The sequence below is a fragment of the Octodon degus genome, unplaced genomic scaffold (genome assembly GCF_000260255.1).
Source record: "Octodon degus isolate 3935 unplaced genomic scaffold, OctDeg1.0 scaffold00131, whole genome shotgun sequence".
Taxonomy (NCBI): Eukaryota; Metazoa; Chordata; class Mammalia; order Rodentia; family Octodontidae; genus Octodon; species Octodon degus.
The window spans coordinates 7,644,897-7,659,992 of NW_004524707.1; the positions used below are offsets into that span (position 1 = coordinate 7,644,897).

Here is a 15,096-nt window from a genome sequence, read left to right on the forward strand (position 1 = left end):
TTTTCCTTTGTATAGGCTCCCAACACCAAATAACCTAACTGCTGGGAAACAAGGAAAATTTAAATCTCCAAATAAGGCATTTAATATACTGTACTGCTTCTTAAACCAGCATTGCTGACCAGAATATATTTATTTCTTTTCTGTTGTTCATATGCAGTAGAATCGCCTATGTTACATATGTTTATGGGCAAGTATTTTTAAACTTAAAATGTCTAAATATAAAATAATTTCATGGAAAAATATGTTTGCCTTTTTTTAATGTGCATGAATTCCACCTAAAACATGGAAACAACTACTGCAACAGAGAACATGAAGAAACAGGGCCTTTTTTTTATGCATAGTGGTGAATGTGGAGACTCCACCTGGAAAAAGACTGCTCTGGTGGAGCTAGCCCATCGCCACTACAGTGTGTAGGAGATGGAGTCAGGTGGCATGGGGAGCTCTAGTTTAAGGAAGCCACTGGAGTATGGATGGAAATGTGGACTTTAGAAGTGTATGTGACATATACTTGCAGCGTGACATGGTTCTGTAAAGCATTTTATAATAATAAATATTTTAATTTATCATAATTTATAAGAAAAGCATTGTTTGTTGAAGGAAAATGAAGGAGCAGGAAAAAAAACATTACTGCACAGTGCTGAACTTCTGCAGGTGGATTTGGCATGTCTCCCATCAGTTCAGGGCAAAAAGTGCGATTGTTAGATGTATTTAAAAAAAGACTGATAACACACTATTTTCATATTTTTTGTTTATTTGCACAACTTGAACCAGATTACTGGTTAAAATCCAACATTACACAATTTATAAATAAAAAGGTTTTATAAGGAAAGCAAAATAACCAGTGTTGTAAATTGCAGAAAAAAGATTTCTTTTTTGGTTGTTTGGGGGTTTTTTTGTTTTGTTTTGTTTTTTAAGGAAAACCTGCCTAAAATGTTAATCTTGTAAAACAAAACAAAACAAAAAGTATGTATTTTGAATTTTCTTTGATTTAATAGAGAATATTATAAAGTCAAAATATAATAACTTGTTTTCAAATTTGGAGTTTAAGATATAGCTATAGATGTGGTTTTGATTCTTTTAGATGTCTCATAAAATGAGACTTTTTATATGTTAGTTAATGTATAATAAAACTGAAATAAGATTATTTTCCATTTGAAATTTTTGTATAGTTTTAAAATGCTTCTGTACTCTTCGTTGGTATTGTGCCACTGCAAAACTTTAGTGCAAAGTTTATATTTAGCTAAACTTTTATGTTAATAAGAAATGCATAAATCTTTTATTCTTAATATTTGTAATTCTAAATAAATTGATCTATGAAAATGAACATTATGTACATTTTTATTTACACAAGTGATAGGTATTCTTTTTATTGAAAAAGGTATGAAGAACTTAAATTTCTATCCAGTTGTTTAGGGAGAACAATACAGATTAATTACCAAGTTTTTTTCCCTCTCCCTCTGAGATGGCTTTTTCTTCCTTTCCTTTCCTTTTTTTTTTTTTTTGGCAGAACTGTGGATTGAACTCAAGCCCTTGTTAAGCACTATTTGTCTTTTGATGCTTATTTGTTTTGTTTGTTTAATGCATTTAGTACAGGGTCTCATTACACAGATCAGACTCAGTGATTCTCCTGTTTTCAGCCTCCCAAGTGCTGGGATTACAGGCATGCACCACCACACCCAATATCAATCGCTGTCTCAGTAGGCCCTGGAGGCAGAGCCAGCACAGGACGCTGGTGATTGAACCCCAGCTGCTGCACTCTGCCTAAGCAGGCGCTTTAGTCTTCTGAGCTATCTGGCCAGCCATAGTTTGGGTTTTTGTTTTTTTGGCGGAACCGGGGATTGAACTCAGGCCCTTGTGCTTGCCAGGGAAGCGCTTATTCTCTTGAGCCATCTCCCCAGCCCTGTTTTGATTTTTTTGGAAACTGGATCACTATGCAGTTTGGGCTGGCTTGAACTAATGGTGATCCTCCTGCCTCAAACTTCCAAGTGCTGGGATTACAGGTGTGCAACACCACACCTGGTGACAGAAGAAAGTGTGCATAAGAATATACGTCAGTGCTGTTTCTATTGAAATAAATTAAAGGCAGTCATCTTAAGTGAGCCATGCATTGATCCAACCACTGCCGCCAATGCTATACACGCTTTAGGTGCTCTAGATGAAGTACCCCAGCAAGGTCAAGCATATGAGCTTGCTGAAGGAAAATGAAGGAGCAAGAAAAAAAACATTACTGCACAGTGCTGAACTTCTGCAGGTGTATTAGGCATGTCTCTCCCATCAGTTCAGGGCAAAAAGTACAATTGTTAGATGTATTTTTAAAAAGATTGATAACACTGTTTTCATATTTTTTGTTTATTTGCACAACTTGAACCAGATTACTGGTTAAAATCCAACATTACACAATTTATAAAATAAAAAGGTTTTATAAGGAAATCAAAATAACCAGTGTTGTAAGTTGCAGGTACATGCTGGTGTTTACTTGCATAGGTGTAGCTGTGAATCATAGAGCTGGCTCCAATAGTCATACTCACCTGTTGCCATTGAGAATGTACACATGTATTTGCCTACTATTAAGTTTTCTCAGAAGCTATTCCTGTCTGTTTTCATTACCACACCCACAGCTCCCTCCGTTGTCAGTGTGGAACTTCTGAGTCTCCAGCTTATCTATGTCTGCTCTGTACTCTCCAAAACAAGCCAGTGCCATGTTCCTCAAATGCAGATAGTCATTCTCTGCCCTGTCTATAAACATCTGTTTTTTTGTTTTTCTTTTTTGGTGTAACCAGGGATTGAACTCAGGCCCTTGTGTTTGCCAGGGAAGCGCTTATTCTACTGAGCCATCTCCCTGGCCCAACGTCTGTGTCTCTTAATGCCTGTGGTTCCAGTCACATCCAGAGCCTTGACAGGCCCTTGAAGCTGTGCAGCCCAGCCTCCACATGTTTTTCCATCTGCTCCTGCTCTCCAGTAATGTCTGGTCTTCTGCCTTGGTCCAGGTCACATTTGCAGCTTTGCTTTCTTGGAGCGATCTTTTATAATATATGAGGGGAGGAGCTATCTCTGGTTTTGTGGTCATTTGTTTTGTTTTTTGTGGCACTGACAGTTGAACCCAAATCCAGGACCTTCACACTTAATTACTTCCCCAGCCCACTTTTATTTTTTTTTATTTTGAGAGATAGTCTCATTGAATTGCTCAGGCAAGATTTGGACTTGGGAACCTCCCCAGCTTCCCAGAGCAGTACATTACATGATGGGCATGTAGCACCATGGCCAGCACTGTTCTAGGCTTTACTGTTTCCAGCCCTGATGAAGTGCCAGTTCATAAGCACCAAGTAAATGTTTGTATGATGAATGAACAAGTAAAGGTAAGAAAAGAGCAGTATGGTCTTCCATGATTGAAAGATAAGACTATGTATTTGCACCTCCAAAAATCACTTACATGTAAAAAATTTGATTTAGGAGCTGCTTTTAAACCTGTCATACAGGGGCCAGGGAGATAGCTCAGTAGAATAAGTGCTTACCTGGCAAGCACAGGGTCCTGAGTTCAATCTCCGGTACCTCCCCACCAAAAGAAAAATCCTGTCATAGTATTAGCACTAACAAGCGAGTCCCTTACAGGAAGACACTGTATGGGTTACTCTATGCCTGAGTCCTGGCCTTCTCTGCCTTTGCATGCTGTGTGAGTGAGCCACTACTCACAAAATGAATTTTTTTAATGTGTAAGAGGCGAAGCAGGCCCCACTGTAGCTCCCTGTTGTGCTGCCACTGTGAGGTTCCCAAGGGTCAGAGCTCTTGTCCTGAGCAGTGTCCTCACCCACTGTCACCCTCTGGCCACTGCTTAGGGCCACTGAGCCCAACTCAAGCCATGAGAGGTGGCACAGGCTGGTAAGGGTAGGTTTGCAGTTGCTCTGGATTATGGTGTTCCCAGAAAGTTTGCCCTTTCTCTCAACTTCAGCCCCTGAGTCCCACTCTCATCAAGCAGCCCCAGTTGAGCTCCTCTGCAAGGGGAAAAGCACATTCTGTGAAGGGAAGCTGCGTTTGGCACAGCCAGCGTGGCATTGAACTGTCTCCTTAGCTGCTGTTTCTGGTCCTGCCTGGGCCACAGTGGCTGGTGCCTGTGGCTGACAGCCCCCTTGGAGGGTCTGCTGCAATGCTGTTCCCTTCATTATGCTCAGAGCTTGAAAGACAAGTGGTGTCATACAAGAAAACCTTGGATTTGCTTCAGTGGGAAATAATAGTAAAACATGGTTGCTTCACCTGTGACATTCCTAGATACATTTAACCAGTGTATGTCACAACATGGCATCCTTGTGTTGGAGCAGGAGTAATAACATTCTATAGCAGCCTCTTCCAGTGATGACAAGACATTGTTTCAGGTGCCAACAGCAAGCCTGTTCCACTTTTGGAGCTAGCTGAAGGGCAAAAGCAGGTATGTATTAATTTAAATGCCACATCTGTGGATTTAGGATTGAAGACCAAGGATCATCATGATGATGTCATTTGTGTAACAGAGTTGGAATAATTGCTACTCTGCTTTTGGATCTTGGTGACATCATTTTACACAATGTAACCACTAATATATCTAGTGCCCCTTTTGGTTATGTTGTATGGTTTTGATCTTGATGTCCCCTAAGGCTTCCTGTGCTTAGAGGCGAGGCTTTTGTAAGGTGACTGGATTATGGGACGCTACAGCTGACTGGTTGCTAGGAGGTGGGCTTTTGTGGGAACAGGAGAGTCAGTGGGAGCATCACTGCCCACCCCTCCCCCGCCAGCTCTTCTCTTCACTCTGCTTCCTGGTCACCATGAGGAGAGCAGCTTGCTTCCGCCAGACCTGCCACTGTGCTGTTGTCACCTGGAGCCAACCAAACACACAAGGACTGGAACTTCTGAAACATGCGCCAAAAGAACTCTCCTGCTTTCAGCTGTGGGTATCAGGTAGTGTGTCCTAGTGCCAAGAAAGTAACTGAAATGCTATGGCAGTACCCTTTTGATAGTTGGAGAGCTCTCTGTTTTAAAAATCATCACTGAGGGGCCGGGGAGATGACTCAGTGGAATAAAGCGCTTTCCTGGCAAACGCAAGGGCCTGAGTTTTCTGAAAAAGAAAGAAAGAAAGAAAGAAAGAAAGAAAGAAAGAAAGAAAGAAAGAAAGAAAGAAAGAAAGAAAGAAAGAAAGAAAGAAAAGAAAGAAAGGGAAAGAAAAGAGAAAGAAAAGAAATAATTACTGAGCAGCATTTGAGATAACAGAATAGTAACTGTCTGGGATCCGAATAGTCAGAATTTATACTATACCTCTGAGAGGAAGTTTCACTTCAAGCTTCAGGCTCTTTGTCCTGCTAATGAACTGCTATTTTTAACCATAGGCTTGGACAGAAGAATCATCTTCTATGACACTTTAAGTCAGAAGCCAGTGAAAACATGAGTGGCTGACACTTCTGTAACAACAGTAAAGAAGTGCCAACTGTTTCATGCCTGATGGAACCACCTCAGCTGCCAGATCTTCCTGTGGAAAAGGCGATTTAAGGATGTTGGAATTACCCATTAAAACCAGCAGTGCTCTCAAGACATCTATGCAGAGCAGAGCCTTTTATGGCTCCACTCTTTTTGCTAAGTTTAAGTAAAGGCTGTTCGATTATGGCTACAGCTGTGAACAAATAAACTGTTCATGTGAGCCATACAAGTACAGCTCCAAACTCTGGAGCTGCTGGAAAGTAGCTCTTATTCTGGGCATAGGACAGCCTGGGACACTCCTGAGGGGAAAGCAGCAGATCAAAGCAGCCGTACCTTTTTACCTTTTTTTTTTTTTTTAATTTAAGTATTTATTTGCACTACCAGGGATTGAACTCAGGACCCTGCACTTGCCAGGCAGGCGCTTATTCTCCTGAGCTATCTCCTCAGCCCTAAAGCAGCCCTACTTTAAAGCATAAACAGATACTTTACCTAAAGAAAAACAATGGAAAATAGGATTTCTCCAGCTTTTTCTTTTTTTTTTTTTAAGTACAGGGTCTACAGGGTCTCACTACACATATTGGACTTGTAGTGATTCTCCTGCGTTCAGCCTCCAAAGCACTGGAATCACAGGCTTGTGCCACCATGCCCAGTCTCAATCATCATCTCAATGCACCCCAGAGGCGGGGCCAGCATAGCACGCTGGGGATCAAACCCAATCCCTGCTTCTACCTAAGCAGGTGCTTTAGTCTGCTGATCTATCTGGCTGGTCCATGGAGTTCTCCAGCTTTGATGAGGCAGGAAGTGGTTCTCATCTAGCAGAGGTGAGTCTGTGGTACAGGAGAGGCCTTGCCCACCACAGCTGAGCTCCACGTTTCCTCTGAGAACTCCCTAAACTCCTTAGCACTGCAGTAGCACGATAGGCCAGAGCCTCCAGGGAAAGACGATAATGAAAACAAAGATCTGAGAGCTGAGTCTAAGAAAAACACATCTGGGAAAACAGGAACCTAAAGACCCCTCTGGTCAGGGACTGAAAATCCAAATACCTCTCCATCATCTAACCAAAAAAGAAATCCTGAGAAATTTGAAAAGCCAGAAAAGAAATTAAAGCCCAGTTGGCCGATGAACTCTTGAGCCAGTGGATCCTCAACTTCCAATCCAAAGACCGCATATTCTGCCACTGCTGGAGCAGCTGGAAACAGTGCCAGTGGAGGCAGTTGTCCAAGAGCACCCCTGACATCTGCTCAGATCTATTTGATTCAGAAAGTGTCAGAGGAGATACTGTAAATGACTTCAAAGAATGCTGCTCTAAACTTGCAATTGGAGATAATGAACAATTCCATAGGCAACTAAATGAAGTGTACTCCTTGCTAGACAGATACTCAGTAGCTCACATAGAAAGACAATAAGGGCCAGCCAGATAGCTCGGCAGATTAAAGCACCTGTTTAGGCAGACACAGGGACTGGGTTCGATCTCCCCGATGCACCCTACCAGTCCCACTGAGACCGCAATTGGGACTGGGCATGGTGCCGCATAATCCCAATGCTTGGGAGGCTGAAAAACAGGAAGGATCACTACAAGTCTGATCTGTGTAGTGAGACCCCTTAGACCCTCTACTAAATACATGAAATAATTTTTTTTTTTTTTTTTTTTTTTGTGGAACCGGGGATTGAACTCAGGTCCTTGCGCTTGCCAGGGAAGCGCTTATTCCATTGAGCCATCTCTCCGGCCCCTTAAAATAATTATTATTATTCCCAAAATAAAGGGTATTACTAGAAGCTGGGTTGATGGTGAATGGCTAAAATCACCGCATCTAGTGGACTAAAACAAGAAGATGCCACAAGTCTGAGACTACCCTGTGCTATGTAGTGAGTTCAAGGCCAGCCTGGACTATGTAGTGAGATCCAGTCTCAAAAAGGCCAGGGATATGGCTCAGTGGAATAAGTGCTTCCCTGGCAAGCGCAAGGGCCTGAGTTCAATCCCCGGTTCCGCCAAAAAAAAAAAAAAAGTTCCCAGAACAGCTTAAAGAAAACATTTGCACTGAAGCATATAGAAGTGTTAATGTAATCTTTTCTCAGCACATTATGACTTGGAACAAGTTTTATTTTTTTTTTTTTTGCTCCAAATGCCTTTAGGGCAGGTTTGGCTGGCTTGAGTTGTGGGGATCGAACCACATCAACCTGAGCTTGACTGCTTTGTTGAAGCAGCCACTTAAAGAACTGAGCTAAGGGGCAGGCCCCCGGAACAAGTTTCTTTACAGGTCACTTTAAAAAAGTTTTGTAGGGCTGGGGAGATAGCCCAGTAGAATAAGTGCTTGCCTGGCCAAAAAAAAAAAAAAAGGTTTGCAAACATAATGTACTTTACTGATCTGCTGTATTTAACTCTATTAATCTTTTTTTACTGCACAGTATATTAAAATAGATGGGCTAAACAATTTTTTTTTTTTTTTTTTTTTTTTTTTTGGTGGAACCGGAGATTGAACTCAGGCCCTTGCATTTGCCAGGCAAGCAACTTATTCTACTGAGCCATCTCCCTGGCCCCCTGGGATAAACACTTTTAATAACTATGTGTATAAATGAAACTTTTGTCATGGATTTTAAAAGCAAAAAAATAAAATTTTGTATTAAAAATGAGAGTAGTCTCTGACAGAGAGGTGCAAGGATCAGATCTGCAATGCCTCGCACTCATTTAGCAGTTTAGACTCTGGGAACTGGAAAGGTTTCCACCCTAGTTCTTTTCTTAAAGGAGACACAACTTTTAAAAATTAAAAATGTGACAACAGAGCTGGACACAGTAGCTTGTGTCTGTAACCCCAGCTACTTGGAAGGCTGAGGCAGAAGGACTAGAAGTTTAAGCTCAGCAGTTTAGCAAAATCATTCTTCAAAAATGGAAAGGGAGGGCCAGGGAGATGGCTCAGTGGAATAAGTGTTTCCCTGGCAAGTGCAAGGGCCTGAGTTCAATCCCCAGTTCCGCAAAAAAAAAAAAAAAAATAAATAATAATAATAATAATAAATAAGTAAAATAAATAAATATTTTAAAAATGTAAAGAGGTTGGGGTGGCAGCTCAGAGTGGAGGCCCGGCTACACCTAGGAAGGCCTCAGGTTCTACCTTCAGTACACTACCAACAATGTGACAACAGGATTTAAATATTTGTAGTTTTTTATTTGTTTATTTGAGAAAATAGAATATAATATATATTCAGTGATATAATCAATAAACTAGCCATACCATGTACTTTTCAATATGATTCTTAGAGGACAGTAGGCTTGAAGGTGAGGTAATTTTCAACCTAGTGAATGCCCGTGTCATTTCATGTGACCACACCACAAATGCCAGTGTGACATTGACTCTGAGACCTCATGGCCACTCTGTGCTGGGCCCTGAGCACAGTGCTTAGGAATCGAACCTAAGTCCTGTGTGTCTGACTGCATTTGCTCCGTGGCACTTTTTTTTTTCCCTCTGTGGCACTTTAAACAACTGAGGGGGCCTGCCTATTAGCTCAGTTGTTTAAAAGGGGCCGGGGAGATGGCTCAGTGGAATAAACACTTCCCTGGCAAGGGCAAGGGCCTGGGTTCAATCCCCAGCACCACAAAAAAAAAAAAAAAAAAAAAAAAAAAAAAAAAAGTTGTGTTAAACAACAGCTATCTGGCAAGCCCCGAGCACGGTGCTTGAGAATGGCAAGCACTATGCTAGTTCATGTTTATCACTGTACTTTGGCTTTAGTCTGTTTTTGGAGTTTGGAGATGCAATTTACTACAAAAGCCTGGAGAATGCATGTTTCTTGGTTGCTTTTAATGGTGGCTTTGCTCCTCTGAAAAGTACAAACTCTATGAAAATTAGGATTTGTGCAATATCAAAACTCAGTGCCTGGTTCAGCCTCACCAAGAAAAGGGTAGTTCAGGCCCTAACCCTGGCTTCCCAGGAGTCTGCAAGCTTTTCACCCTCAGCTCTGGGCAGAGGCTTGCCCATCCAGTGAGGGCACTGCCCTTCACCCAGTACTGGGTATGGGGATGGGCAAAGTTCAGAAAGAATCTTCACCTCTGAAGACCCAAGTTTTCCTGTCCCCAAATCTGAATAGATCAATATAATTGATCTTGATATTGTAATTGAGCTTAGGCTAATTAAATTTATTTTGGTGGTGTTGGGGCTGAATCTGGGACATCTGCACTGAGTTGCATACATCCCTAGCTCTTCTTTAATTCCTTAGTTTTAGATGGTCTCCTTGAGTCACTATATAAGTAACCACAGAGTGCTGGGATTATAGGCATGTGCCACCACACCCAATTTAGCAAATCATTTATAACGACTAAGAATTTTAAATTGGGAAAAAGCAACCTACCAAAATGAAAACACTTAGAAATGTTACTAAATTTTAGACAAGCAAAGATATGCTTCTAATGAAGGTAAAGTTCTCAAAAGCTGCAACCTGATGACACACTTATTGCTGGCCAAAAACTGTATTTGATGATACCACTATTTCTGTCTGTGTACTGGGGATGAAGTGCTAAGGGATGTTGACTGGCCAAAGTAACAGACACAAAGCTCAGGCTGCAGAGGGGGTCTCAAGTGATCTGAAAGACAAAGGTGTTAGTTTGATACCAAAGGAAGAAATAGCTTTGCGACAAGGATACCCTGCACACGGGGAACGCTGAGATTCAAAACACTTGTCCTGTGGGTTAAAGATGACATCTGCTATCTGGATGTTCTGATGATCTGACAGCAACTCCATCTAGGCTGCTACAGATTTCTGAAGAGTAAATCAGTTAAAGGTCTGGCTCGGGTGGTGGTGGGAGAGAGAAAATACTGACCTTGCTAGCTCTAGGAAATGAGACTTTAGTTTAGAAAACAGTAGACTGTCTGACACATACATTCAGCTTTTCATTATAAGGCTAGCAAAGCATAAAGGGAGAATTTCTCAGGACTCAAGCCAAGGAAAGGCCTATGAGAACAAGAGCAAGCGTAAGACAGTCCGACAATGATATAAATGGGGAGTAACCATCGCTTTGACTCCGGTTTGAGCAGGCTGAGAAGAATCTTAGATGAGGAAACCCTACAAATGTGCCGAATGTGAAAAGAGTTCCAGTCAGAGTTTCACTCTTTTTCAACACCAGAAGATCCATACTGGAAAGAAATCCCATAAATGTGCTGATTGTGGAAAGTTTCTTCCAGAGCTCTAATCTCATTCAGCATCATCACATCCATACTGGGGAAAAGACTTATAAATGTGATGAGTGGGGAGAGAAATGTAAACAGAGTTCAAATCTCATTCAGCACCAGAGAATCCATACTGGAAAAGCCCTACCAGTGTGATGAGTGTGGCCGGTGTTTCAGCCAGAGCTCCCACCTTATTCAGCATCAGAGCTCCCACACTGGGGAGAAACCCTACGAGTGCAATGAGTGTGGCAAGTGCTTCAGCCAAAGCTCTCATCTGAGGCAGCATGTGAAGGTGCACAAGGAAGAGAAGCCCCAGAAATGCCGGGGCAAAACCATCAGGGCAAAACCTCACCTAATAACCTCCTGGAAAGCTGGGGCAGGAAGGAAGTCAGCGGCTGGTCTCCGCCAAGGAAAAGGAGGACACAGCTCCAGGCATTTTTTTTAAAAAATAAAAATTACTAAAGAAGAATGCCCCAGTTTTTCACCATGTTGTTCTTCATCAGAGTTCCTGAAGAATCCAAAATGAGGATTGAATTAGAACACAAGTCTCCTGGTCATACAATGCTGTCAGTTGTCATGGTGTTATTACTGTACCACTTATTCATCATTCCCATGGCCTGTAGGCATTTTCTCGTGTGCTAAAAAACTGAGCCAGCCTTTTAGATTTACATGAATAAACAAACCATGTCTTATTTAAAAAAAAAAAAAAAAGAGTAAATCAGTTAAAGTGATATCTGGGGTAGGGGGCTCTTCAGATAATCTGGAGTGTGTCACAACTGAGTGCAAAGGTGACAGGCCAAATGAAAAAGTGCAAGGGACTGGGGAGACACTGGCCCAAGCATATAGAATTCCAGTTAGGAGAAAATATTCAAGAGATTTGTTGCACATCACAACTATAGTTAATCTATTACACACTTGAAAAGGGTTAAGATAGTAGACTTTAGATTCACAATGTCTATGAAGTCATACAGACATTAAGTTGCTCAATTTATCCATTTTCCAATCAACACATCATGTTGTATACTGTAAATATATACAATTTTTACTTGTCTATTTAAAAATAACTCATTTTGAAAAAACAAGAAGGGGATGGAGAGGAGGTGAAATAAAAAGAACTTCATGTCCTTGCACAGACTCCATGATGAATGCAATCGCTATGTACTGCAAACATCCACTAGTAAACATTAAAAATACTTAAATACAAATGAAAGAACTCTCGGTGACAAAGATAGGGTAGAGGACATGGGTTAGAGGGAGTTTAAGGTATCATCCTTAGTGGTATTGTGAAAAGGTGCCACTGTCAGGCACAAAGAGACCCTGAGTCAAGCTGAAGGGTCCTTGTAAAGAAAATCACAAGCTCTGAACAACCAGTCCAAAAATCATAGTAGGTTTTTTAGTAAGTGAGCATGGGAAACAGACCACATTTAGTGTTCAAAGCTGGAGACAACAGAGGCCCAAGGGACTGCCAGAGTCCAGGGTAGGAGGAGGTGGCCATGAAGAGTCACTGGTGTAAGAAGAGGAAGCTTCTGTGATAAGAAAGGGCTGTCCACTGTCACCAAGCTCTACAGGGGCCTGTTGACAGGCAAGCTAGATGGGCCAGTGCTCTAGTGTCTCCCAGCTGTTCCTGAGCTTTTCCCCAATCCTCTCAGAATTCTCAAAAGTTACCAAAGGTGGAAAAGATATGCTCCTCCCATGAGTCCAGCTTTGAGCCCACATCTTCAGTGAGGGCAGAATAGGATTCAACATTCTGGGCTTGGGAGCAACAGTCAGAGCTGCCCCCTGTAGCCCAACTAGGGTGAGGCAGACAGTTCAGGTGTGCCTGCGGGGGTGGCTGTGGTGGTGGTGGTGGTGGTAGTGGTGGTAGTGGTGGTGGTGGTGGTGGTGGTGGTGGCAGCGGTGGCTTCAAACACTTTGCCTCAGCCCCAGGAGCTGAGGGGTGGAGGAAAAGCTCTCTCCTGACTGCAGACTCAAAGGATTTCCCACTCTGTCGCCGGGACTTGGCACGCCTGTTCTGGAACCACACCTGGAAGAGGAGAAAAAGACAGCTTTACCTTAGGTGTTCTTATTCATAATTCAAAACTAGTGCATGCCTGTGATCCCAGCACAGAGGAGGCTGGGGTAGGAGGACCACTCTGAGTTCAAGGCCAGCCTGGGGTACATAATGAGACCCTGTCTCAAAAATCAAAATAGTAAATAATACTAATAACAATAATAATGAGCAGGAGGAGGAAGAGAATTAGTTCCAGCTGAACATTCCCTGGCTCCCTATTGAGAACGTTTTGGTTTTGAGAAAGCCCTCAAAGAAGTGGTTAGAAGTCAGAGAACCTGGCTTTCTGGGTCTCAGTCCCAGTGCAAAACTGAAAGAATACCCGATTCTGCCTATACTTCACATAGGGGCACCTCTATGAAAAAAAGAAACTAGTCACAGAAATAGAAGTCCTTGGGGCGAAATGATAGGAGTTGGTGTCACAGTGCATGCATGTAATCTCAGCATTTGGGAGGCTCAGGCAAGAGGATCACACGTTGGAACCAAGTCTGGAATACATAGTGACTTAGTGAGAGTCTGTCTCAAAATAAAAAATAAGCAATCAGATAAGCTGGGAATGTAGTTCAGTATGAAGGTCCTGAGTTCAATCCCAATACCACACACACAGCTATCTAGAACAGGGTTTTGAAAGTGCCTGTGCTCCCTTGTCAAATCCACAGGCAGAATTTGTGCTCAGGCAACTTCACTGCAGTGCACAGTTTCTGGACTACTTCCCCCCAGGAACTGAAGGTACCCTGCTCAGGGCGCCCCCACATCCATGGGAGTCCACGCTCCTTGCCATCAACCCAGAGTTCTGAAATAAATGATTTCAAACAATGCAAGCACTTTACACTCAGTTTTTCAAACTACGACAAAAGTTCCAGATACTTAAGGCGTCGCTGTAACTTTCTGAACTCTAATCCCCCAAGAAAAACACCTTCGAAGGGAAGAGCCCACGAGTAACGCTATGCCATCCCCACCCAGCTGCCTTCCCCAACCCTGAACCCGGGCTGAGGCTCCAGCTGCACTTCCCGCCACAGTGTCTCCTCCACTCGTCTGTGCTGCGGATTGAATGCAAGACTTTTGCGCTGAGCTACGTCCCCAGCCCTTTTTTAAAATTACAGGCAGGATCTCGCTAAGTGACTAAATAGCCAAAGTCAGAGTACGGGGCTCGGAGAGGGCCAGCACGCCAGCCCGCGCGACCCGAAGTTTTCTTCCTCGGTAGGAAAAGATGAAGAGTTAAAGCCCTCCACCACGCTCTTCCCTGGGGGTTCGCTCCTTGGGGCCCCCGAGGGCCCCCCGCCGGTCCTTCGTAAGGGCCGCCTCACCGACGGAGCCCCGACCTTCTGGGCCCGCCCCGCTGCGGCTCGCAGGACCCAGCCAGCCGACTCACCTGGATGCGCGCCTCGGGCAGCCTCGTGCGCACCGCCAGGCGCTCGCGCAGCCGGATGTCGGGGTACGCGGTCTGGCGGAAGACTAGCTCCAGCAGGCGCAACTGCTCGGCGCTGAACGACGTTCGCTTGCGGCGCTGCGACGCCGGTGGGGCTGCGTCCCTGGGGGGCTCCGGGGGCGCACGGGGCACTGGCGCAGGGTGCGAGGCGCCATCCAAAAGCCCCAGTGGCGGGGACACGGGCGCAGCCATGGCTTGGACCCGCGCCTGGACGCGCCGCTCTTATAGGCCTGGGCGACGGCGCTCAGAGGGGAGACCGAACCTCGCCTCCGCCGCCCCGCCAGACGCTGGCCCGGCCGCTTCCGCGGGGGCAGGGAGGCGCGAACTCCGGCCGCGTCCCCAATCCACATCCCGCGCGGGGGCCCTCGGAGCGGGCGGACCCCAGCGTCGCGCAGGGTGTAGCGACCGCCCTGCTGTGTGCCGGACCCCCGCCAGGGTCAGTCGCCGCCCGCAGCCGCACCCGACCCGCAGACGGGAGACCAGGGACAAGGCCGAGTCCTCCGCCCCTTGTCCTTTCGCCGCGACCCGGCGAGGCCGCTGTGTCGCAGAGGTGGCGAGTGTGGACGCGGGATCCTAATCCCTCACCTCGAGTGCATATGGATCCAGGTGTCAGCACCGGCCCAGAGCCGCGCTCTGCCGAGATCCATGATCTCCCGGGACCGCAGGAGGCAGGCAGAGGAGCGCCGCCGACCCTGGCTGAGGCCCTGGCTTCCAGGACTTCCAGGCCACCCAGGCGACCCGCACACCTGGCTTATTCCCTTCGGTCCTCCTTAAAGTCTCTGGGAGGTCGTTGGGGGATCTGGGGCCCAGAATGTCTGAGACAGGGGTCACACCTGCTTTCCCTGCTGGTTTAATCCTCCCCATCCTTACTGTACTGGGGTTCTAACCCCAGAAATTCTAAATGCGCTCTCTACCACTGAGCTACATGCAAGCCCAGCTTTCACTTTGTCTCTTAATTTTGTTTTACTGAGTCAGTTCTCCCTAAATTCTTAAATTGTGCAGGCTGGGTTTGAACTTGTGATCCTCCA

The 15,096-nt window shown here is 44.6% G+C and overlaps 1 protein-coding gene and 1 pseudogene across 1 annotated transcript; one reads left to right on the forward strand and one right to left on the reverse strand.

The window, feature by feature from the left end:
• The first annotated feature begins 3,257 nt into the window (after nt 1-3,257).
• On the forward strand, nt 3,258-11,037 carry LOC101561979 (annotated as a pseudogene).
• Nucleotides 11,038-12,081: 1,044 nt separating this feature from the next.
• Nucleotides 12,082-14,260, reverse strand: Mixl1 (Mix paired-like homeobox). Its single transcript, XM_023701186.1, has 2 exons — nt 14,012-14,260; nt 12,082-12,615 (listed from the first exon to the last, which is right to left on the reverse strand). Exons 1-2 carry the CDS (start codon nt 14,258-14,260, stop codon nt 12,247-12,249), a joined length of 618 nt encoding a protein of 205 aa, XP_023556954.1. The 3' UTR covers nt 12,082-12,246.
• Between the last annotated feature and the right edge of the window lie 836 nt (nt 14,261-15,096).